Here is a 25,853-nt window from a genome sequence, read left to right on the forward strand (position 1 = left end):
GCAAGATTTGGACTGTGCTTCTTACCTTCGGCTGAGGCATGGGCTCCGGTTCGGTGATATAGGTCTTCTTGGCCCCGGGCGAGGGGTACTGCCCAACGGAATTCTGGTTCCCGGCAACGGGAGAAGGAAAGGCCGGTTCAGGCTTCCAGCTACTTTGTGGGGCATAGGATGATGGCTCAGTACCGTTCCGCCCTCCATAGCTTGGACCTCCCGGATAGGCAGGTTCCTGGAAGCGAGCCTGCGGAGGTGCATAGGTGTAACTCGGCTCCAGGTGATGAGGAGGCTGGGGTACGTAGCTGTAATCTGGTGGCCGGGCTTGAGACGGCGCATAGGATGCCAGCCCCAGGGAAGACGCAGGCTGAGGCACTTGGTTGGGGGCCAAACTGCTATACTGGGCGGCAGGCGGTTGGAAGTGAGGGGCCGGCTGAGCCGACTTGACCTGGACGTTGAACGTTGGCCGGGTCGGGGTAGAGGCTGTGGTGTAAGACGCCGGGACGGGCTGGGGTTTCAAGGTGCCGACCGGGGTCACAGGAACTGGAGACGGCTGAGAGGAAGGCTTGGAAGCTGATTTCTTGGTGGCCGTCAGCGGAGGCTGGTTCGGAATGACCATCCGTTTGTGTCCAGTGACGGGAGTGGACATCGGCGGAGTGGAGACCCCGCTGGGAATCCCAGAGCCCTGTTTGTTAAAAAGAAGCAACCGGGAACGCGTTAGTACCTTAACATTGACTGAGTCCATTCCTTCGCATCTCGGAAAAGCACCTAGTTCTCTAAAACATCTGCCAGTGACGCTCACCGCTCAAAGAATGGCCCAGATTTGCCGGGCAAAAAAGCCAGACAAGATCACCACCAAGAAGGGAGTGACTCTTGATTGAAGAACCAGAGATCACATAGAGTGGTGGCTCCCAGCCTTAGGTCTCCAGATGTTCTTGGACTAGAACTCTCAGAATTCCTGAGCACATGATAAAGGCTTCTGGGAGTTGTAGTCCAAGAACATCTGGGAACCCGTGCCATAGACAATTATTTTTTCAGTGCCTCCCTTCCCGCTCAGTACTTTTCAAATGTTCTGTCTTCAGGGAACATGATTGAGATTGACCTCACTTGGGTGGGTGGGAGACCTTTCACATTCTGCAGAACGTTCAAGGAAGCATGCCCGCATGTCACCACAAACTTTATGCACAACTAAGTCACCCCTAGCCGCTGCATGGCCCTGAGTATTCTGGAAAAAAATCTGCTGGGAGTAATGCCATAGCCTCCCAGGATTGCACAAGATCACAAGAAGAGCTATGCAAGATTCAGACCAACGCCCACCAATTCCAGTGCTCTGTTCCTGCAGGTGCGGAGGGAGATTCTTCTGGGAAGCTGCTTGGCAGGGTGTTGGCACCACGGCACCCTCTGTCCTGTGAGGGACCTTCTAGACTTGGTAAAGTTTGTGCCCCTCTTTCTCCAGGTTAAGGAGAACTTCAATGTCCTAACGTTAAACTCCACCCCGGAACAAAATAATACAAAAAACAAACCATGCTTTTGAGAAAGAAGAAAAGGTACAAAACGGAAAGCCACCGTACCAAGTTTGGACAACAATTGTTAGATGGGTGGCAAGAAACTACGGGTGACACCTGTCCAGAAACCAGCACACTAAGGAGGACAAATGGTCTACCTGGAACAGCCGTGACATGCAAAAGACATGGGCCGGCCTCTGATCCTGTAGGCAGTGTGTCCTGCTGGCCATTCCTGGTCTTACCCCTCATTAGCTTCTTTGATCTCCATCAAAACCCATCTAAATCGTAGGCCATCACCATATTTTATGCATTTCTGAAAGCTCTAGAGTTTAATTACATGGCTGTGTGAAGAAATATTTTATACAGTCTATCCTAAATCCACGTTAAGTTGGTCGCTGGGGCTCTCTCCCTATGGGAGAGGGTAAAAAGTGTTGGTGGTATATTCTTTGGTTCCAAATATGTAGGCAAGGCATCCATTTGCCATAAAAAATTTGCCTTTTTATGAGGCTCTAATGCAACAAGCACAATTCACTGACAAAGGAAAAAATGTGAACACACAATCCCCCCCCCACACACACACGGAAAAAACCTAGGCTTTCAAAAACGCACACAAACACTTGTCTGCAGAAGAAGAAGAAAAATGCCAATCAAAGGTTGTGCAATTAAAAGTTGGGCATGGCAATATGCTTAAGCTCCTGCCCATGGAAAAATACTATAGCCCATGACAGACGTCAGTCAAATTGAGCTTCAGGGTGGAAATCAGTGAACCTCAATGAGTTCAAGCCATACCTATTCCCATTTTGCTAATTATGAGAGGGCCAAAAAATGTTCTCTTTTCCCATTTTCTCCACGGGGTGCCTAATTTGAGAAGCTTCTAGTATGTCTCCTCCTTCCTCATCTTCTTGTAGACAACCAACCCTGAGACGACAGCATTTTCTTGGTAGACCAGTACTCTCCTCCTTCCCTCCCTCCAGGATCACCCAGTTTCCTTTTTCTACACGATGATGTCGCAACAGAGAAAAGGTTCCTACGTAAAAATGTCTGCCAGTTACAAAAAGCCATCCATCACCTGTAACTTATGACTTCCTGCATTTGGAAGCATTGGAAGCTTTTCTGGAACCCAGCTTCCAGAACCTCTTAGCCAACAGGAAGGAGACACAGCCGCCCCAAAACTGTTTTTGATTCCAAAGCCATTTCTATTATTTATTATTTATTTTATTTATTTTATTTACATCCCGCCTATCTAATCAATAGACCACTCTAGGCGGCTTACAACAGGGATAAAACAATAACTAAGACAAGTTATATAAAAACGCATTCAACAGTTAGATCAAACACAAGGAAAGAGAAAAGAGGGGAATCAATTGGCTGGGCGGGGGGGAAGGCCTGCCGGAACATCAATGTTTTCAGTTGTTTTTTGAAAATACCCAGCGAGGGAGCCGCACGAATATCAGGAGGAAGGTTGTTCCAGAGGCGAGGAGCCACCGCCGAGAAGGCCCGATTTCTTGTTTTTTCTTTCCAGGCCTCCCTCGGCGTTAGGCTCCTCAGCCTCACCTCTTGGCTCGCGCGAGTGATACGGGTAGATCTTGGTGGCAGAAGGCGTTCCACCAAATATCGAGGCCCTAAACCGTTTAGGGCTTTGTATGTGAGCATCAACACTTTGAAGTTGATGCGGAATCGGATGGGCAGCCAATGCAATGCGGCCAGAGTGGGTGAAATGTGTTGAAATTTCTTCACCCCACTAAGGAGCCTGGCCGCCGCGTTCTGCACCATCTGAAGTTTCCGCAGCAACCTCAAAGGCAGCCCCACGTAGAGCGCATTACAGTAGTCTAATCTTGAGATTACGAGAGCATGCACCAAAGTGGTGAGCGCCCCAACATCAAGATAGGGCCGCAGCTGGGCCACCCGCCTGAGATGGTAGAAGCCGGTTCGGACCACCGACGTCACCTGGGATTCCATAGTGAGCGCCGGGTCGAGATGGATCCCCAAGCTGCGGACCCCATCCTTGGCAGGGAGGGTCACCCCCCAAAGGAGAGGGAGTTTCCCACCCTAAACCCCCTCAAATCAATAGGGGTTCGTTAGATAGAAGACACCGCTATCACCTTGGGCTGCGGAGATGAGCGATGGGTTGTGGGAGACTCCCTGTCTTTGGTTTGAGGGCATGGTATTGATCTGTAGTGCTTAAGGCAACCTCTTTTAGCTCCCCACAAACTAGCCTGGCAAATTATTGCACCTTTTTGGAATCCTGAAGATCCCCCTATAAGTCCATGTGATGTTGGCCTGAACCTTTGTCCTCCGTCTTAGGAATTGTTTTCCCCTCTGTTGACAAGAGCTACTGGATCCTTGCTCAGGATTGCTCCAGGGGATCAGAACCAAGTGACATGCGAACGTTAGGCTGGGTTGTAACTCAGCGTGAGAGCAGCGGTTGCAGGATCAGTCCTCTGCCTGGTACTCCGGAGACCCGTGGCTACCAACACTGGCCCTGGCGGCCCAACGGTCAAGCTCAGGAGAAGACAGCATCTCCTGTGTTCGAAGGACTGCAGATGAGCGGCAGAACTAGAGAGATGATCCTTGGTGGGTTCAGAATAAGAGAGCAAACAATTCCCCCAATGTTGCCTCCAGGGTGACGGGGCGTTTTGAGCCAAAGGGTGGAGGGTGCAGAGTCTGGTGCAAACCTGCTTGTTGGTACCGGCACTGGAAAAACAGGATGCTTCCTCCCCAAGGCTAGACCACCTCCAGCTCGCGGCACGGTGATTAAACTGCAACCCTGCAGCCACGACTCTGCTCACGACGCAGGTTCAATCCCAGGTCACCAGCTCAAGGTTCACGCAGCCTTCCATCCTTCTGAGATCAGTAAATTGAGTACCCAGCTTGCTGGGGTGGGGGCAATGTGTAAGGTTCCCCTTGACATTGAGTCCAGTCGTGTCCGACTCTAGGGCGTGGTGCTCATCCCCGTCTCCAAGCCGTGGAGCCAGCATTTTATCCATAGACCATTTCTGTGGTCATGTGGCCAGCGTGACTAGAAACGGAACGCCATGACCTTCCCACTGAGGTGGTACCAATTTATCTACTCGCATTTACATGCTTTCGAACAGCTAGGTTGGCAGGAGCTTGGACAAGAGACGGGAGCTCCCTCCGTCGCGTGGATTCGATCTTACGACGGCTGATCTTCCGACCTTGCAGCACAGAGGCTTCCTGCTGTTTAACCCGCAGCACCATCACATCCCTAATTATGCCAGCAATGTGTAGCTGCCATAATTAACCTGTAAACTGCCCAGCGAGTGCTTTAACCACTGTGGGGGTGGTATATAAGCAGCACACTTTGCTTCTGTTTTTTTTTTTTTTAGCTGCCCCTCCTCAGGCAGAAGGAAATGCAAAAGAGGTGGGCTCCAGAAGGAATCCATCAGAATGCCCCATGTCCTAGATATTTCTTTTCCCTTGCTCCTGCATGTCTCCATCGCTCTCTTAGGATCCCAGCATCATCAATGGGATGGAAAAAAACATCGCCTGTATGAAAAAGAAAGCTTAGGCTTCTGTACATCTCTCTCTCTCTCTCTCTCTCTCTCTCCCTCTCTCTCTGTCTCAAAAGTCACTGGACATCCAGTCCCTTCAAAGTCTCCAAAAGGAATCCATCACTCTCCTGCCCACAAGTCCCCTCCCTCTCTCCCCGCCCCTGGCCGGCAGTAAAACCCCAGGATTTAAATTGTATTTGCTATGCTTCCATAAAATGCCATTCCATTCAAAGCTGGGGCTGTACTTTGGACTCTTGGGAGAACAGTTAAAACGGTAGGTTAAGCCAGGTTAATTTCCCTGCTTTCTTTAATTTACAAGTACATTTGCAAAATGCAATCTGCCAGGAAGGGAGCTAAGGGGTGGGAGGGAAGGGTGATCAAACTGGAGAGCAGGGGCTGCTCGCCTGCCTCCGAGCGCTTTTCAGAAGGCGGTGCGCAAAGCCAAAGGTCTAGCTTCACCTCTGCCTTCCAGCTAGCGACAAAGCCACCTTAAAAGAATAAAAAGGAAGTTTTGTTCTTTATATATATTAAAGCGAGCCAGGCACAGGCTTTAAAAGAAAAAGAAAATCAATATCTCACTAAAGCAGTACAAAGCGGCTTCTGTCGACGAGCCAAACATGACGGCAGAGGGATTAAAGACTCGGGGTGGGTGTGTGGTGGATGGGTCACGGAAAGAGACTGGGCACCACCTATACAAAGGGGAGGAGAGGAGAAAGGGGGACGAAGGATGCCAGGCGGCGACGGAGAAGACAGAATCACAGAATCCTAGAACCCAAGAGCTAGAAAGGACCTGGAAGGTCATCTAGACTGACCCCTTCAACAATGCAGTGCATTCCACCTCTATAGCCTTCCAGACACATCGCTCTTCACCCCATTTATGACATGTCTCCAAGACCTTTCACTCCGTTTCAACGCCTCTTACGGTCAAGAAGTTCCCTCTAATGTTTAGTAAACATTTTAGCTTTATGGTACATTTTATGCCATAATTTTATGCAGACAGAGTCTATCCGGAATCACAGTGTGGATTTCGAGCAAATAGATCCACCACTGACATGGTATTCTCCCTCCGACAGCTGCAGGAGAAATGCAGGGAACAACAACAGCCACTCTTAGTGGCCTTCATAGACCTTACAAAAGCATTTTATCTGGTTAGCAGGGATGGCCTTTTTAAAATACTTCCCAAGATCGGATGTCCACCTCGTCTCCTTAACATCATCAGATCCTTCCATGAGGGAATGAAAGGCACTGTAGTTTTTGACGGCTCAACATCAGACCCCTTTGACATCCGAAGCGGAGTGAAACAGGGTTGTGTCCTCGCACCAACACTTTTTGGGATCTTTTTTGCTGTCATGCTGAAGCATGCCTTTGGAACTGCAACTGAGGGTGTCTATCTCCGGACTAGATCAGACGGAAAGCTCTTTCATCTCTCTAGATTGAGAGCGAAGACCAAAGTCCAACTGAAATGCATGCGGGACTTCCTCTTTGCAGATGAAGCAGCCATTGTTGCCCACTCTGCTGAAGACCTCCAACAACTCATGAATCGTTTCAGCAAGGCCTGCCAAGACTTTGGACTAACAATCAGCCTGAAGAAAACACAAGTCATGGGCCAGGGTGTGGACTCACCTCCTTCTATTACCATCTCCACACAAGAATTGGAGGTTGTTCATGACTTTATGTACCTGGGCTCAACCATCTCTGACACCCTGTCTCTGGATGTCGAGCTGGATAAATGCATTGGCAAAGCAGCTACCATGTTCTCTAGACTCACAAAGAGAGTATGGCTCAATAAGAAGCTGATGACACATACGAAGATCCAGGTCTATAGAGCCTGTGTCCTAAGCACACTCCTGTACTGTAGTGAGTCCTGGACCATTTGTGCACGGCAGGAGAGAAAGCTGAACACCTTCCATATGCGTTGCCTCTGACGGATTTTTGGCATCACCTGGCAGGACAAAGTTCCAAACAGAGTAGTCCTAGAACGAGCTGGAATTTTCAGCATGAACACATTACTGAAACAGCGACGTCTACGCTGGCTTGGGCATGTCGTGAGAATGGCTGATGGTCGGATTCCAAAGGATCTCCTGTATGGAGAATTAGTGCAGGGAAATCGCCCCAGAGGGAGACCACAGCTGCGATACAAGGATATCTGCAAGCGAGATCTGAAGGCCTTAGGAATGGACCTCAACAGATGGGAAACCCTGACATCTGAGCGTTCAGCCTGGAGGCAGGCATTGCATCACGGCCTCTCCCAACTTGAAGAGACCCTTGCCCAGCAGGCTGAGGCAAAGAGGAAGTCACAAAAGCAGCAAAACCAGGGAGCTGGACAGGGGACAGATTGGATTTGTCTTCAGTGTGGAAGAGACTGTCACTCTCGAATCGGCCTCCTCAGCCACACTAGACGCTGTTCCAAGTCCTCCATACAGAGCACGGTACCATAGTCTTTCGAGACTGAAGGATGCCTAACTATGCCATAATCAAAAACAGTTTGATTCTACTGTTGCACACTGCCTGGAGTGACCACTGGTCAGATGGGCGGTCTAGAAGTTCAATAAATAAAGAAACATCTCTTTCCATGTGATTCAAACCCACTGGATTCAGACGGGATTCATAAGTTGCAGGAAAATTTATTTCTCCACCCTTCCTGTGAGAGACCTTCGATTTTCTGTTCCAGCAGTTCTCAATCTTTTCCAGGCTAAACATGAAATCAACAGAATGAAATAGGGATAAGTGCAAAGTTCAACACCTAGGGGGGAAAAACCCCAAATGCACAATTACAAGATGTGGGGTACTTGGCTCGTCAATGCTATGAGTGAGAAGAATCTTGGAATTACTGTAGCTCAGAAACTGAATATGAGCCGAGACTGCAATGTGGCTGCAAAAAAGGCCAATGCAATTTTAAGATGCACGAATATAACTATTAAATCCAAAAACCATAAGGTACAAGCTCCTCTCTATTCGACACTGGTTTGGACTCATCTAAAGTGCTGTGTCCAGTTCTGGACATCAGACTTCAAGAAGGATGCCAAGAAACTGGAGCACATTCAGAGGAGGGCAACAAGGGTGATCAGGGAGCTGAAAACCAAGCCCTAAGAGGAAAGACAGAAATAACTTGGCATGTTTAGTCTTGAGAAAAGATTGAGAGAAGATAGGATAGCACTTTAAAAATAGTTGAAAGGTAATTATAGAGAGGAGGGGCAGGTTCGGTTCTTGATCATCCCAGAGTGCAGGACATGTAAGAATGGATTCATGCTACAGGAAGCCAGATTCCCACTGAATAGAAGGAAAAACTATAACCATTAGAGCAGTACAACAATGGATCCCATGACCTCATGGAGAGGTGGTGAGTGCTCCAACACTGGAGGCACGCAAGAGAAAATGGGACCTCCCTCCTTTCCGATCTGCTTTGATTGGGATTTCGGCATTGAGCAAGAGTTGGACTTGATGGCCCCTTCCAACTCCATTATTCTGTGTTTCTATGAAACATACCCTACTCTATCTCATGCTATGCCAGCCTCTGCTCCAGCTATTTCTATGCACTAGAAGAGAGAGAGAGAGAGAAATCTCCAATATATATGTCCTAATGTGGCTATCATTGCTTTTGCTTGTGATTTACTGGTTGCCAAATTTGCCCATTTCGCTGTGGGGCCCACAGGAAGAATTTATATTGCCCAAGACTGGGCAGTGTAGATAAAACTACACTGACTTTCTTCACTTAAGCCACCACTTAAAATTAACTCCACTAAGCTCTTTCCAACCATTATTTGGAAATCAACAAAGAGAGACCCCGAGGCCCCTAACCGTCTAGCATTAGGCGAATCCATAGGCTCCTCGGGTGAAATCAAACATGGCGGCATTGCCTGACAACACCCCTTCTCTTGCCTGCAGCCTCCTTCCTCCATTCCAGCCTGGAAAAACATGCAGGCAGGAATGACCTATGATCAGGCTTCCCGGTCCTTCCTTAACAGTAGTAGAAAGGTCTCTCTTAACATGTTGCCCGAAACTTAAATAAATGTTGTGGCGGTTGCCATCAATGTATTCTCGAAGGCTTTCACTGCCGGGATCTGATGGCTTTGTGGGTTTTTTGGCCTCTTTGGCCGTGTTCTGAAGGTTGTTCTTCTTCTGAAGGTTGCCATCAACATTACCACCATCATTGTTGTGCCATTCTTTGCTCCCGGAGCCTTTCTGCTTAAGAAGCCTCCGGGGGGGGGACCCTTCCCGTCGTGTCCCTCCAAGGTCCAGGGGACGATCTCTCCCAGCCCGTCTCATTGGGTGGAGGATCTTCAACAAGGGCCGGCTCCTTGGACAGAGATTTCTAAGCAAAGGTTCCACATCACCGGCATCATCACCATTTGTCCCATACAGGTGGGAGTTCAGTGAGGGGAGGCTTAGGATCCCACCCTCTGGAAGTCCGTGATTCAATGAAGCCTTTAACTTGCAAAACCAGGACATGATCCTAGTCCAAAAATAAACGGTGTGTGTGAAAACATTGCTTCAGTTTCCTTCTGATAAACAACTATTTGTTTTTCTCCAGCTGAACAGGGGTTTCTTCAGCAGAGAATTTCAATTGTCTCAACAGCAGCAAATTGACTGGTTCTGTTCACCTAACGAAAAAAAAAGGAAGGGGGAAAGTTTTCTGAAAAGCATAGAGTTCCTGTAATTGTGAAAGACCGCATCGGTGTCGTCGCTTGCAATGTCGTAAGCATGAAAAACAGCAGTTGGGTTCGGTGACTCAGCATGGGAGGAAACTGAAAAACTGAATAAGCACCGCCAGTTCTTTTGGAGGTTTGAAATCACTTCCAAAGACGCTGAACTGCAGTCATTTCTCAGGCATCCACAGGGACCCCTTCACCTTTTAGGTGAAGCTCAGCTTTATCCCGTGGGAGATCTCCGAATCAACAAGGGCAACGTCAACTGGAAAAGCCACCCCAGCAAATGCTGGTTTCACAAACGCAGGGTGCCAAGCAAAGTTGTGGAAGTCAGGTTTTCGTGGTTTCGTTTTCAAAATAAATTGTAAGCACTTCCCAATTTATGGGTGGGTGAATAGCAAAGGTCGCCCATTCTTCTAACACCCAGAAAAATGGGAAGAAGGGGCCATAACTGGAGCTGTAAAAGTTACAGGTTCAGGGCATTTAAAGACAGCCATTCGGCTAAGGTGGAAATTTTGGCCGACAGAGTCAGGGAGCAAGGATGGTGAATTCAAAAAAAGGAGACACCCTTAAAGTGCTGGCTGAAATATGAGGAATTTGTAGATGTCATCATCATGATGTGTCGTCAAGTCCATTATGCCTTGCGGCAACCCTTTTAAGAGTTTTCCAAGCAGAGCATACTCAGAAGTGGTTGACGCTTCCCTTCTTCAAACATTCAATCTGAGCTCATTGGAAAGCGGCCACCTTGGTTTCTCCAGACCTCTCCCACTTTTTTTTCCTCATGGGAATGACTGGGGACTGAAGCAGCTGTAGGATGCTGAGAGATACACTTTAAAAAAGGAATATTTTCAAGATAGGGCCAGAAGTTGCCCAAGAACCATGAGGAACCCAACTCCCAGTCTTTTCTGAATTGTCCGAGACCTCAGGTGTGCCTCAGATTTTGGACAAAAACGACTTTGGATACTGAGGCACTCGAGATGTCTCACCTAAGAAACCATCCGTTCTGTCAGAGCGGAGAGCCAGTCTCGTCCCCTTGGGTCGGGAAGTTTCCAAAGATAACTTTTCAGCTCAAATTCTTTTTTTTTTTAAAAAAAGGTGGGCCAGGAATACCAAGTGTGATATTGCAGTGCCATACAATATTGTGTAAAAATTTCCTCTTTTTCCCTCCAGAAGAAACACACAATTACAAGTGTTTTCATTTTATATTTTCTCATTATAAGAACTCTGGGGTTCTTTTGACATAAAATTTCCACAAAATTTCCATTTTTTACAGGGATTTTTTTTCTTCCCCTGCTTTTTACACACACACACACACACACACACACACACACACACACACACACCATTCCCCCCCCCCCGGAGGTGTTTATTGTTTTGGGGTGGAGGGAAGTTACTTTCCCACTCGGATCCTGCCATTTGGGTGAGAGAAGGGTTCCGAGTGGGAAAGTGACTCCCCCCCCCCACAAAAAAACCCCTCACAATATGAGTTTGGTCTCAGTACGTACGACATATACAGAGCTCAAAAAGAATTAATTTAGGGGCATGAGAAGGGGATAGATTTTTCTCTTATCTTAAATGTGCGGCCGTTAATCTCAAAAGCCCCCACTCCGTCTGGTGTATTTCTAGTGAATTCTAGAGGAAAGGATGCAATCCCCCCCCCCCCCCAAATAACATTTCCACACTCTGAAAATATCGACACCAAGAGAGCTTTGGGGGAAAAATATGACCTTCCTCTCCTCCTTAAAAGCAAATAAAATTGGCTTCTCATCCCTCAAAAAGATTGCCCGTATAATAACAGCACCTTATTATTAATGCAATAATGCATTCAATCATCATGCTACAGGTCGTTCTGCTGATGTTAAACTGCACACGTCAAAAGAACCAAAAGGGAACGAACTTCAATTAAAAGTCCTGGCTGCCTTTTATCGGAAGCATTAACAGTGGTAGGCCATTAATTTCACCACCATTAAAGATTAAACTTCAGTCAGTCTCTGAAGAATTAAAGATTGAGACAAACCCTAAACCTTGAAGCTCAGCGCGATCTCTATAACCAACAAAATTCACAGATAGATGGGTAGGGGGGTAACGCAGCCGAAATATTCCAGGTGCCTTAATTTGAATATATATATTTTTTCTTTTACTGTTAGCCACCCTGAGTAATGCCTATCAGTAAATCAGATGACGATTTAAAAGTCCATGAAATAAATAAATAAATTAGTATTCACTGACTTCTTTCAGCTAACCCACCGCCTGCCTGTTTTTGAACTCGTAACATCCAAACTATTAACAGCACAATAAAGCAAACATTAAAATAAAGGCATTCAACATGGAACACGAGACCCCCCCACAATGCTGTTCTTCATATTTTTAGTACTTCAGCCTTTGCTGTTGTGTAGTGAAAAAAAGGGGGGGCTCTCTCGGACCAAAAATTCAGAAATCCTGACTGGAAGATAGTCTAGGATTCCAAATAGAAGAATTATAAACCTGAAAAGCCGGAAGGGGTCCCTCGGGGCTATCAAATCCACGTTTGCTTTGGCTAACACATCATCATAGATGCACCTCGGAGAAGTGGTCAAGTCAACCTCTATGGAAGGAAAATCCTTCAGGGTTCTGTTCCACTCCCTGATGGCTTTGATGTTCAGGAAGTTCTTCCAAAGGTTTAGCCCAAAACTCATTCCTTGCCGTTTGAATGTATTACTCCTGCACTTTGGAGGTACCGAAGACAAGCTTGCTCCATCTTGCCTAAAACAGTCTTTCAGATTATCTGAAGATGGATCTCGTATTCCCCTCTCTCTTTTCTGTTCTCCAGCTCCTTCGAGCACTCTTCATGGACTTTGGTTGACAGACTGGTCTCCCTCCTCTAGACATGTTCCAACTCCTCATAACCTTCTTAAACTGGGCTGCCCAGTGCTAGACATGGGTTTCCAAGTGAAATCTGACCATCGCCAACAGAGGGGTACTTTTACTTCCTTTGATGTGGTTGCGACGCTTGTGGTGTTGCAGCTTAGGTTTGCTGTAGCCCAGAAAAATAATTTTTTTCCAACCTCTGTCAATGGCTGAGTGAAAGTGTTCTGCCCCTCATCCACCCTCCTTGACAACTTGACCATCTGTCCATGGGTCCATCCATCCATCCATCCATCCATCCATCCATCCATCCATCCATCCATCCATCCATCCATCCATCCATCCATCCATCCATCCATCCATCCATCCATCCATCCATCCATCCATCAGCTCCTTATATCTATCTATCTATCTATCTATCTATCTATCTATCTATCTATCTATCTATCTATCTATCTATCTATCTATCTATCTATCTATCTATCTATCTATCTATCTATCTATCTATCTATCTATCTATCTATCTATCTATCTATCTATCTATCTATCTATCTATCTATCTATCTATCTATCTATCTATCTTCCTTCCTTCCTTCCTTCCTTCCTTCCTTCCTTCCTTCCTTCCTTCCTTCCATCATCTCCTTCTTACCTATCTATCTATCTATCTATCTATCTATCTATCTATCTATCTATCTATCTATCTATCTATCTATCTATCTATCTATCTATCTATCTATCTATCTATCTGTCTGTCTGTCTGTCTGTCTGTCTGTCTGTCTGTCTGTCAGTCTGTCAACTCCTTCTTATCCATCCATCCATCCATCCATCCATCCATCCATCCATCCATCCATCCATCCATCCATCCATCCATCCATCCATCCATCCATCCATCCATCCATCCATCCATCCATCCATCCATCCATCCATCCATCCCTCTCTTTCCCTCTCTGCCACTTTTCCTCCCCTAGGGGACCCAAGGTGGCTCACAACAATATTTAAAAATACTGTATCTAATTTTCATAAATATATTATATGGCAGTGGTGTCGAACTGTGGCCCTCCAGATGTTCTTGGCCTTCAACTCCCAGAAATCCTGGCCAGCAGAGATGGTTGTGAAGGCTTCTGGGAGTTGAAGTCCAAGAACATCTGGAGGGCCACAGTTTGACACCACTGTTATATGGCATTCATAAATATGGCATGTTCCTCGTAGGGAATGAAGTGGTAACCAAGGAGGGTCGGGGATTTTTTTCCCACCTGGGTTTCCTTCATGCTCAAGGAGCTTCCAGAAAATTATTCAAAGGGTCACAGAGGATGGAGTTTATCATGGCCACAATGAGCAAAGACGGCTGTTTGTAATTCATTCTGTCAGTCTGAAACCACTGTTCTGCTTCTGCCTGGAAAAGTGGCCGTGGTGGAGTTGTTCTCAGTAGCTCTGGCTGTCAGCCAGCAGTTCTATTTTGTTTTATTTTTACCCAGACTCATCTGAAAAGATTGGGTCATTGCTGGGAAATCTCTCCAAAAATATGGAGTGAAGATGTAAGATGTGACCAGGGAGGGAAACGCAGAGCAGGACACCTCTAATAGGGCCACAGAACAATCTCGGGCTTGGCTTACAGTTTCTCTGCCCTACGCCAAAATTCTTTATATTATTCTTTTACTTGCGGGTGCTAAGCGACACTCAGTTGTGTAAGTTCGACACAGGCCAAGAAGCAGAGAACTCAGTGTGCTGTAACTCAAAGCCTGGAAAAGTTAGTCTGAGCACTACAAGTCCCAGAATCCTTCAGCAGGTACTGTCAGCAGGAATCTAAGATTTATAGTTCCAACCAGTGAATTTTCTGAGCTTGGCTGCAAACGGGCGAGATCCCCCATGCACAAGAAGAACAAGAACAGAATTAAGATAGCATGGAAAGGCATTCTGGGAAGGATGAATGGAATGGTAAATAATAATGATAAACAGAGGTGGCTGTTTCAGAATGCAGATTCACTCTTTTCTTCGTGAATATTGGCTATGTGGTGTCACCGTGGGACGTGGTGGTGCTGTCGGTTAAACCGCAGAAGCCTCTGTGATGCAAGGTCAGAAGACCAGCCGTCGTAAGATCGAATCCACGCAACGGAGTGAGCCCTTGTTGCTTGTCCCTGCTCTCACCAACCTAGCGGTTCAAAAGCATGCAAAAGGCAAAAGGAGAGTAGATAAATAGGTACCACCAGGGTGGGAAGGTCACGGCGTTCTGTGTCTAGTCGCGCTGGCCACGTGACCAAGGAAACTGTCTTTGGACAAAATGCTAGCTCTATGGTTTGGAGACGGGGATGAGCACCGCGACCTCGAGTTGGACACGACTGGACTCAATGTCAAGGGGAACCTTACACATAGAATCGTCACGAAGTTGGAAGCAGCCTCTAAGGCAGTGATGGCGAACGTTTCTGAGCCTGAGCGCCCAAACTACAACACAAAACCAACTTATTTATTTCAAAATGCCAACACTGCAATAAAACCTGAATACTGAGGCACTACGTATCACTATCTCTGAGGCACAAATGATGAAACTGAAGTTGTCCTACTTGGGAACATCTTGAAAAGACAGGATTCTCTGGAAAAGACCATCAGGCTGGGAAAGGTGGAAGGCAGCAGGAAAAGAGGAGGACCCAATACAAGATGGACGGACTCCCTAAAGAAAGTCACAGGCTTGAGTTTGCAAAACCTGAGCAGGGCAATTGAGAACAGGTCATTTTGAAGATAGTTTATTCACAGAGACTAGGTTAGCCGCTAGCCTGATGGCTCGCGTGCCCACAGAGAGGGCTCTGCGTGCCAGCTGTGGCACGCGTGCCACAGGATTCACCATCACTGCTCTAAGACCATCAAGTTCAACCCCTTGTTCTGTGCAGGAATCCAAAGAATATCTGCCAGATTGTGGTCTTCATTTCCTCTCGAAGGCCTCCAGCATTAGAGCGCTCACCAGCATCCCCACTTTGGGATGATTGAGAACAAATCCTGACCCTCCTCTGTAGGACAGCCTTTCCAGGATTTGAAAAGTTCTCTCCTACCTCCCCTCAGTCTTCTTTTCTCGAGGCTAAACACGCCCAATTCTTTCAGCCTTTCCTCATTAGGCTTTGCTCTCCAGCCCCCTGATCCTCCTCCTTGTCACCCTCCTCTGAACTTGTTCCAATCGGTCAGCATCCTTCTTAAAGTGTGGTGTCCAGAACTGGACACAAGACTCAAGGTGAGGCCTAACCAGTGGTGAATAGGGGGGACTAGCACCTCACGGGGTTTGGAGGCTACACTTCCCATAATGCATCCTAAAAGCACATTGGCCTTGTGTTCATGATGTGGTCCCTGACGGTTTGGGATTCAACATTTAGGCATTTGAAAACTTTTTTAAAAAGATGCTAAAATGAGGGAGATAAAGCTATTTTAAAAAAAAAGAATGGAAAAGTAGAAGCTGGGTCTGCGCATCTTATGAGCCTTGTCTGCGCTGCATAGCCATGTCTTGCAGTAAAACATGAACGCCACGAGTCTCCTGTGCACCACGGATGTTCACAGAAAATGGGCAAAAGCCGTCTGTGCCTCCTCCCGCACGTTTCCCTTGCTCGGTCGCACGGAGGAAGGCCCAGGAGGGTAGCTCAGCCGCGGCAAAGGCAGATGGCGAGAGGCAAAGAGATGCCGGTTCAAATTCATTTGGGGCTCTGAGGGGATCCGGCGCAGAGCATTTGCACTGCCAGCCATGCCAGCATTAAATCTCTCTCTCCCCCCCCCCCACCGATGCTGCCGGTACAACGCCTTCTGAATGCCAAGAGCCAGCTGTGCGACGGGGAGGCCTGATCCCGGTTACGTTTCTCGCAAGAGTCCCGCCATGTACATGAGCATAAATGTTCAGGCTGCAAGGTCCCTGCTAGGGTCGCCACGTCAGCATCACCTCATCGGGAACGCACGTCACCGGCATGCTAATTTCATCAGACCTGAGCAGCGAGGCGCTGGGAGGATTAGCCAGCCAGAGAGTCCGCCAGCTAGCTGGCGTGGTTGCCAAGGTTACCCTGGTCCCCTCCCTGCCAGGGATACAATCGGCTTAATGAGATTTTTTTAAAACACAGGGACATATATCTATATATGTGTGTTTGTATGCGCGCTGGGAAGCAGTGACGCATCACCCCTTCTCTCCCTGCCGAGATGGAAAGTAGCACCGTCCTAGCCTGCGTGCCCAAGACTCCCCGAAGGACATGGAAGTCGACGGGGTCTCTAGACAGGGTCTCCTCGGTTGTGAAGAGGAGAGCCACGGCCTCGAGGAGAGGCATAGGATGAAGAAGGGGGAGTCCAGGAGATGGTGGTGGGCGCTTGCTTCCAGGACATTGAGAGGTGGTTTGCTAAATTAACTCGTCCTCAAGGAGACAGGCTGTCTCCGCACGGTGAGGTCACAGCTCCGCCAAGGAGGTCCTCCGGTGAGGACGAACCAGAGGCCCCAAACTGTGGGGAAGAACCGCTGGACCTGAGGTTGCCACCGATCCTGGCGGCTGAGAGCCGAGAAGGCGGCTAGACTTTTGCACAGCCTGTGGGAGTGATCCAAGGCGGAGGGATGACCCCAAGGCGCCTCAGGAGAAAGAGCCTGCTCAAGAGCAAGCGGTCTCCTTTGGAGAAAGCACTTCCTCCCCAGCCGTGGCGCCCAGCATGGGGAGGGGCCAAGGGCCTTCCTCAGCTGAGCCTTGGGACCGGGCAGCCTTCAAATGGAAACCAGAGACGGCTGGAGACCATGTCCCCCACCCCATCCCGGCGGCTGATCTCATAAACTCCAGTCCCTCGTGGACGGTTCTGGACCAACATTAGGTCCTTCTGTGCTTCTTTCTGGTTGTGAAACGGACGCCCCCATGACTTGACTGTATGGATCTTCCCCGTTTGCCTATCTCTCTGGTCAGCCTCTGGATATACCCTTTCTACTGCCTTACATTTTTCGCTGGGCTACTGTGCCTCGTCTCGCAGCTGGCTTAGACTGCAACTCTGGGTCCACCCCATCAGCAAGCGTGAGGGGCAAGGCAGTCGATTCTTTCCTTACAGGGCTGAGACCATTCCCCGGCTTTTCCACTAGCAAGGCTCCTGTAATTTGTGCACAATGTTCAACCCATGAAACTAGTATATATTTTTTTTCTTTGCAAAGCAAAGGGCGCGCATACCCACGAAGTATAAAATGGATTAGCTGATGACACAACCTGTCTTAAGCTTCAGACTTTCAGAAGTCTAGGCAACACAGGAGCAATGATCGGCAAGAATTGATTTGTGTATTTATTTAAAATGTTTTGCCTGGCAGGGTAACCCAGTGGATTAGACATTTGGTTGCAGAGCCAGAGGTTGGGAATTTGATTCCCCCCACTGTGCCTCGAGGGAGAAGAGCCAGCCTGGGTGGCCTTGGGCCAGCTGCACAGTAGTCCCAGGGAACCCCCAGAAGAAGGGTATGGGAAGCCGCTTCCGAGTACTGCATTTTCTGCTGCTCAAACCCTGAAAAGGGTTGTCAAAAGTCACTAGATAGCACACAGAATCATAAAATCACAGCGTTGGAAGAGACCACAAGGGGCCATCATGATGGGAGTTAATATCCTCACGTGATGATTAATGTCACTCAAAATATTTATATGCTGCCTTTCTCTTAAAGGATCCAAAGTGGCTTACAAAGTGTTAAAATAAATAAAGCCAAAATAATAAGTTATGACAATATTTAAAATTAAACAGGTATCCTATTAAAACATATAAATAAGAGCAAGAACTATTTAGCTTTGCAATTTGGTGCAAAAAAAAAGAGGTCCTCCTGAAATGGAAATGCTTGTTGAGACAGACAGAAAAATAGATAATCTCATAAGCAAAAGGGGGGGGATCAGTTTTAATTTCTCACTTCTGTAAATGAGGGAAGGGGAGATTAATTTGCCTACACACAACCCATCCAGTTCCCAGAAGCAAGTTAGATACTTCACACTTGGGGGGGGGGAATGTATCTATCCATACACACTTCCTTCCCCTGACTTCCTCACTGGTTAAGAAGTTAATTTGCACAGTGTCTGCATAGCCACGGTGGGTGCTAAAATGCAGCTATTCGGAATATGTTTTAACATGCCAGTGTGTGCAAATCTCTAGTTTGACAGGAGAGGCCGTTCACAGTCTGTTCCCAAAAGAGCATCAACGGATTCGTTTAAGGTGATTCGCACCACCCTCCCCCTCGGACTCAGATCCTGATAGCCGATGCCCGCTCGTAGTGACAGACGGGAAAAGGATGATGCAGAGTGACTCTCGGTGTGCATGTTTGTGTAGACATGGCACAATGCAGTCTAGGGACCCAGAAGCAATGATGAGGACTCTCCATGTCCCCCCAAGGAAGGGGGTCCCAATGAACCACCCACTCCCAAGTCACATAGAGTGATGGGGAAGCCATCCTTTCCTCGCCTGGAAATGCGGCGGTAGGCATCCTTCAGTCTCGAAAGACTATGGTATCGTGCTCTGTATGGAGGACTTGGAACAGCGTCTAGTGTGGCTGAGGAGGCCAATTCGAGAGTGACAATCCCTTCCACACTGGAGACAAATCCAATCTGTCCCCTGTCCAGCTCCCTGGTTTTGCTTCCTTTGTGACTTCCTCTTTGCCTCAGCCTGCTGGACAAGGGTCTCTTCAAATTGGGAGAGGCCGTGATGTACTGCCTGCCTCCAGGCTGAACGATCAGATGTCAGAGTTTCCCATCTGTTGAGGTCTATTCCTAAGGCCTTCAGATCCCGCTTGCAGATGTCCTTGTATCGCAGCTGTGGTCTCCCTCTGGGGCGATTTCCCTGCACTAATTCTCCATATAGGAGATCCTTTGGAATCCGACCATCAGCCATTCTCACAACGTGCCCAAGCCAGCGTAGACGTCGCTGTTTCAGTAATGTATGCATGCTGAAAATTCCAGCTCGTTCTAGGACTACTCTATTTGGAACTCTGTCCTGCCAGGTGATACCAAAAATCCGTCGTAGGCAACGCATATGGAAGGTGTTCAGCTTCCTCTCCTGCCGGGCACAAAGTGTCCAGGACTCGCTGCAGTACAGGAGTGTGCTCAGGACACAGGCTCTATAGACCTGGATCTTGGTATGTGTTGTCAGTTTCTTATTGAGCCATACTCTCTTTGTGAGTCTAGAGAACATGGTGGCTGCTTTCCCAATGCGTTTATCCAGCTCGACATCTAGAGAGAGGGTGTCAGAGATGGTTGAGCCAAGGTACACAAAGTCATGAACAACCTCCAATTCTTGTGTGGAGATGGTAATAGAGGGAGGTGAGTCCACACCCTGGCCCATGACTTGTGTTTTCTTCAGGCTGATTGTTAGTCCAAAGTCTTGGCAGGCCTTGCTGAAACGGTTCATGAGTTGTTGGAGGTCTTCAGCAGAGTGGGCAACAATGGCTGCATCGTCTGCAAAGAGGAAGTCCCTCATGCATTTCAGTTGGACTTTGGTCTTCGCTCTCAATCTAGAGAGATTAAAGAGCTTTCCATCTGATCTAGTCCGGAGATAGACACCTTCTGTTGCAGTTCCAAAGGCATGCTTCAGCATGACAGCAAAAAAGATCCCAAAAAGTGTTGGTGCGAGGACACAGCCCTGTTTCACTCCGCTTCGGATGTCAAAGGGATCTGATGTTGAGCCGTCAAAAACTACAGTGCCTTTCATTCCATCGTGGAAGGACCTGATGATGTTAAGGAGACGAGGTGGACATCCAATCTTGGGAAGTATTTTGAAAAGGCCATCCCTGCTAACCAAGTCAAATGCTTTTGTAAGGTCTATGAAGGCCACTAAGAGTGGCTGTTGTTGTTCCCTGCATTTCTCCTGCAACTGTCGGAGGGAGAATACCATGTCAGTGGTGGATCTATTTGCTCGAAATCCACACTGTGATTCCGGATAGACTCTGTCTGCAAGCACCTGGAGCCTCTTCAGCACAACACGGGCAAGCAGCTTCCCTACAACGCTAAGAAGAGAGATACCACGGTAGTTATTGCAGTCACCCCTGTCACCTTTGTTCTTGTACAACGTGACAATGTTTGCGTCCTTCATGTCCTGTGGTACTCCACCTTCCCTCCAGCAGAGACAAAAGATTTCATACAGTTCGGTGATGATGATCTCCTTACCGCATTTCAGCACTTCAACAGGGATGTTGTCCCTTCCAGGTGCCTTGCCAGAGGTGAGGGAATCCAAGGCCGCATTTATTTCTGCTAGGGTTGGTTCGCTGTCCAGCTCTTCCAAGACAGGCAGGCACTCAATGTTATTTAATGCTTCTTCGGTTACTACATTCTTTCTGGAATATAGCTCGGAGTAGTGCTGCACCCAGCGTTCCATCTGCTGTGCTCGGTCCTGGATGATCACACCTGTAGTAGACTTTAAGGGAGCAGATTTCTTCTGTAATGGACCTAAGGCCTGCTTGATACCATCATACATTCCTTTGATGTTACCTGTGTCCGCTGCTATCTGTATCTGAGAGCAAAGCTGAAGCCAATAGTCATTGGAGCATCTCCTGGCAGCCTGTTGGACTTGGCTACGAGCGGCTCGAAGAGCTTGCAGGTTGTACTCGCTAGGACAGGCTTTGTATGCTGCTAGAGCTCTTCTCTTATCCTCAATGGCTGGCATTAACTCCTCCGAATGGGCTTCGAACCAGTCAGCCATCTTTCTGGTCTTCTTGCCGAAGGTGGACAAGGCGGTGTTGTAGACAGTGTTCTTGAAGTGTTCCCATCGTTCAGGTGCATTTACATTAGCTGGACCTGGAAGGGTTTCCTCGAGTGCTTGGGCAAATTCCTTCACTTTTCTTTGAACGCGAGTCTTGTTGATGTCAATACGTGGTCTTCCTTCCTTTTTCATGTGATACAATTTCTTTGTTCGCAGTTTTACTCTACTACACACCAGGGAGTGATCAGTATCGCAATCAGCACTCTGGTAGCTGCGTGTGATCGTAACACTAGGAAGGCTAGAACGTCTAGTGAGGATCAAATCAAGCTGATGCCAATGCTTGGATCTTGGATGTCTCCAGGAAACTCTGTGTTGCAGCTTCGTATTAAAGAATGTGTTGCTGACACAGAGACCATAGTAACAGCAAAACTCCAGTAAGCGTTGGCCATTTTCGTTCATCTTTCCAATGCCAAAACGGCCTAGACAAGTGGGCCAAGAATTGTGATCAGCACCAACTCTAGCATTAAAGTCTCCAAGAATGAACAGTGACTCTCTTTCAGGGACTTTTTTGATAGTAGCTGCCAGATCGTCGTAGAATTTGTCTTTCACTTCTGGAGTGGATGACAGTGTTGGTGCATATGCACTAATGAGGGTTACTGGTCCTGCTGATGAGTGGAGCTGCAGAGACAGGATTCTTTCACTCCCCACAGTGGGTGGAACAATGCATCTCAGGAGAGTGTTTCTGACTGCAAAGCCAACACCATATTCCCTGGTCTCATTCGATGGTTTTCCCTGCCAGAAGAATGAGAAGTTTTTTTCTTTGACAGATCCCGAGTCTGGCAGTCTTGTCTCTTGCAGGGCAACAATGTCCATCTGCAGTCTACTCAGTTCCATGTCAATGACAGCTGTCTTGCGCACATCGTCTATTTCTTGCAGGTCGTTAGGAAAGCCGTAGTCAGGAAAGCCAGGGGTCATTGTCCGTACATTCCAGGTGCCCAGCTTTAGGGCAGAAGTTTTCTTATGATTGTTGCATGGTGCACGGTTGTCGATCTGCTTGTCGGGTTTCACCCTAAACCCCACGCACCCCGTGAGGTTAACAGACCGTGGCGAGGTAGCACCTTACTGGCTGGGGGCTGCCCAGCTTAAGGCGGGCGGTATCTACCTAGTGAGGTGCAATGACCTCTCCCACCGTCAGAAGTAGCCCCTGGCGTCCTGCTCTACGCCAATTCAGCAGAGACTTATAACCGGTAACTGCTACTTCCCGTGTTGTTTCGACGCTGTATGCGAAGCTGGAGTGTCCTCTCCAGAGCACGAAGCCTGGGTAAAATAGTATGGAGGATAGGCTGTTACCCAAGCAGCAAATCCCCCCTCTCCACATCGCTGAAATGGTCCAGTGGAAAGGCAAGAGCCAATACAACTGGTTCCAGCAACGTCGCAGGAGTTGGCAGAGTGAAAGAAAATGCCTCCGGGACTCCGGCTCCGGATTTTGCCTCGAGGTTATCTCCTGAAGCCCTTTCCATAAGTGGATATAGCCACAAGGCAGTGGAGGTTAAAATTTGGAGTTTTCCTTCTCCTAGATGGGCTGCCTTCCAGGGCTGACGAGTCCCACCTACCCGGGGCCTGGAAATGCACATGATGGAGATACAGACCTTCTGCATGAAAAACAGGTTTTTAACAGAGTTTGGAAATATGTTTTTTTTAAAAAACCCAGTAATTTTTGAAGCTCTACCTGCAGACCACGGCCTTCTGTGCCAAACGGCTTGCCGAAAGAATTCTCATCATTATTAACACGGCATCATCAGACTACATTGTGTTTCAACGACGTTTTTCTCTTTGTTTCCTGTCTCCCACAAACAAGGCAAACCGAGCGGCTAACAGCCTAATTACCCAAACAAGCACAATTTCTGTATTTCTCAGTTCAAACAGATTCAACTTCCCATCCTTAGCAGTCAGCGGACTGCCGACAACCTGCCTCTGTGCCTGCAGAATGAGATGTGAAAGGTGGCAGGGAGTTCCACAGGCTGGGGAGTGGCCCCTGGAAAGGCCAAGACAAAATTACCCAGAAGGGGCCTGAAGCAGCCCCAAGGAGCGCACTACACACATTGCAACATAGTCAGGAAGGGAGGGTGGCCGGACACCGTGAAGACACCTGAATCCAGGCTGGTTTTCACATTAATCATTTCAACCGTCCACTTTTCCCTTGTTCTCATTACTTTTCTCTTGCCGTAAGAAGAGAGAAAGTGCGCCACCCAGAAGCTCGAGAAGGGTGGCCAGTGTCAAAGGGTGGCCCCAACCTCGAGGGCACTGCAGCAGTCTAGCCTCAAAATTACAGCTTCACAGCTGATATCTGACCAGCAGGCACCCCATTAAAAGGCCCCCTTCATCATCATCCCCATTACAGGTAAAGACTCCCCTTGAGAATCAACGCCAGGATAAATTACATCAAAAGAGGTCAGTATTTCACCATTCTATCTATGGAACAGACAGAACAATATCCGGGCGAGGATTCAGAAACAATTTCTGGGAGGGGAGGCACATAAACGCTTTCAAGCTCTCTGGGTGGAAAGGCCATACAGGAACACAGCCTCACTGCCCACACTGGCTCAGTTGGTGAGGTCACGACAGAAGGCCGTTTCGATGGCTGCTTCGTGGCTGTGGAACTCCCTTCCACCAGGCCCTAGGCTGGCTCTCTCTCCCTGCTGTCCTTCTGACCTTCTTCTCCGGCAAGCTTGGGGTTACCAGTTTGGTACAGAAAGGAGTATTTAAGAGGTTGCTGCATTCCACTTTTCTTCTTTAAAATGCTTTTTTTTTTTAAACAAAAAAAGGCCAATGTTTTTTCAGTTTTTTGTTTTCAACCTGCTGTAGAAGTGTCTTCACATTATTACATAATTGGCTATGATGGCTGATTGTCCTGATGCACTGCTTACAGACAAGAAGCCACTGTTAGGACAGAATATGGAGCGACCAAATGGCTTCCTATAGGCAAAGGGGTCAGAGGAAGGTGGATTTTATTCCTCCTATCAGTTTCATAGGTACACAGAACATATCATACAGAAAGCCAGACTAGATTCAGATGCAGGAGGAGTGAAAATTGGTGGAAGAAATGCCAATCGTTTCAGATATGAGGAGGACACCCTCTTACTGGCAGAAAGCAGCAATGACTGGAAATGACTTGTAGGGAAAGTGAAAGAAGAAAGTGCCAAAGCAGGGCTACAGTTGAATGTGAAGAAGACCAAAATCATCATGACTACAGAAGCACTACACATTGTCAGTGTCAATGTGGAAATTCAAATAGTGAAGGATTTTGTATACCTTGGTTTATTCCTCAATCCAAATGGAGGCTGCAGACCAGAAATCAGAAGAAAAGGGAGACTCAGAAGAGCAGGCATGAAGGAACCAGAAAAGGTCACCAAGAGTAAGGATGTGGCACTGCAGACCAAGTCCAAGACCAAGGCCACCCACATCCTTATGTCCCCAATCACTACGTACAGGTGTAAAAGTTGGAAAATAAAGAAAGCTGGTAAGTGGGGGAAAGGAGTCGTTCGAAACGCGGTGCTGGAGGAGAGCTTCGCAAAGAGTCTGGATGGCCCTAAAAGACAAACAAGCAGGTCCTAGTTCAAATCAAGCTTCAAAAATGATGAAACTGAGGGCTGTCCTCCTTCGGGGCACCTCGTGAGAAAGCAGGATTCTGTGGAAAAGGCCATGCTGTTGGATAAAAGGCGGAAGGCAGCAGGAAAAGAGGAAGCCCCCAATGTGAGATGGATGGGCTCCCAAAAGGACGGGGTTGAGGCTGCAAGAGCTGAGCAGGGCCGTGGAGGAATCTTGCAGGTCTTTTATTCATGGGGTTGTCATATGTTGGAGGCCAGTTGACGGCACACAATGACGGCAACACCAACAACAATTCATCGATCTGCTTATAAAACTGATCATTTGTCCCTCCCTCGGTTGTAAGCCGCCCTGGGTCCAGGAAGCAGGAGAAAGGAAAGATAAACATGAAACGAAAGGCACTACCTTGGGCCCCTTTCCCGGGAGACAGGAAGGGAATAAATAAAAGGTATGAATCAATGAACGGAATGAAACGAATCCATAGGAAACTACGAACCAAATCCTCTTAGTGACACCTGCCAGAGGAGAGCAAACAGCCTCGCAACCTTGGCTGCAAATTATGGCTCATTTAGGAGATGAGAGTAGGCGTACGCTGTTGCACGGCGCACGGATCCTGTGACACCACAGCCAATACCAACGCCAACTTTTCAACTTGCCCCATTCCCGGATGAGATTGACGCGACTTGCGTCACCCTGGTGTAAAAATACAGCAGGATCGTGGCCAACAAATATTAGCCCTTAGGGCTGGAGAGATCCTCAGACAGGGGGGCTTTTCTGATCATGAAATGTCCGAGATGGAGCCAAACGTGGGGGGGATACACGGCATTTTCATCAGGTCCGCAGAACTCTATTTAAAGCTTCCCTCGCCCAGACTCTGCCTCCCTCCCTCCCTCGTAAGGTCTGGGCGATGACTAACCAGGTTTCCAGAAAGCCCTCCAGCTGCTCCATTCTGCCTCCCCAAAGGAGTAAATACAGTGATTTTTGTCCTCTCCTTCCCCTCTGATTACAGCTGTTTCGTTTCCCTGCCTAAGATCCTTGCACCAAAAGAGAACGGCTGGCTAATTAGCTTAAGAACAGAACATGCGGCTCAATTTCATGCCAGGGCT

The 25,853-nt window shown here is 47.9% G+C and overlaps 1 protein-coding gene across 3 annotated transcripts in view; it reads right to left on the bottom strand.

Annotated features, from left to right (window-relative positions):
- LPP (LIM domain containing preferred translocation partner in lipoma) overlaps positions 1 to 25,853 on the bottom strand; it is a 318,860-nt gene that overhangs the window by 93,009 nt on the left and 199,998 nt on the right. For all 3 annotated transcript variants that reach the window (XM_072996382.2, XM_072996380.2, XM_072996383.2), the window contains one exon: positions 26 to 676. In XM_072996382.2, the coding sequence (XP_072852483.2) occupies positions 26 to 676 (651 nt within the window). The remainder of the gene's footprint in view (positions 1 to 25; positions 677 to 25,853) is intronic.

The sequence above is a fragment of the Pogona vitticeps genome, chromosome 3, assembly GCF_051106095.1.
Source record: "Pogona vitticeps strain Pit_001003342236 chromosome 3, PviZW2.1, whole genome shotgun sequence".
In the NCBI taxonomy this organism is placed as follows: domain Eukaryota; kingdom Metazoa; phylum Chordata; class Lepidosauria; order Squamata; family Agamidae; genus Pogona; species Pogona vitticeps.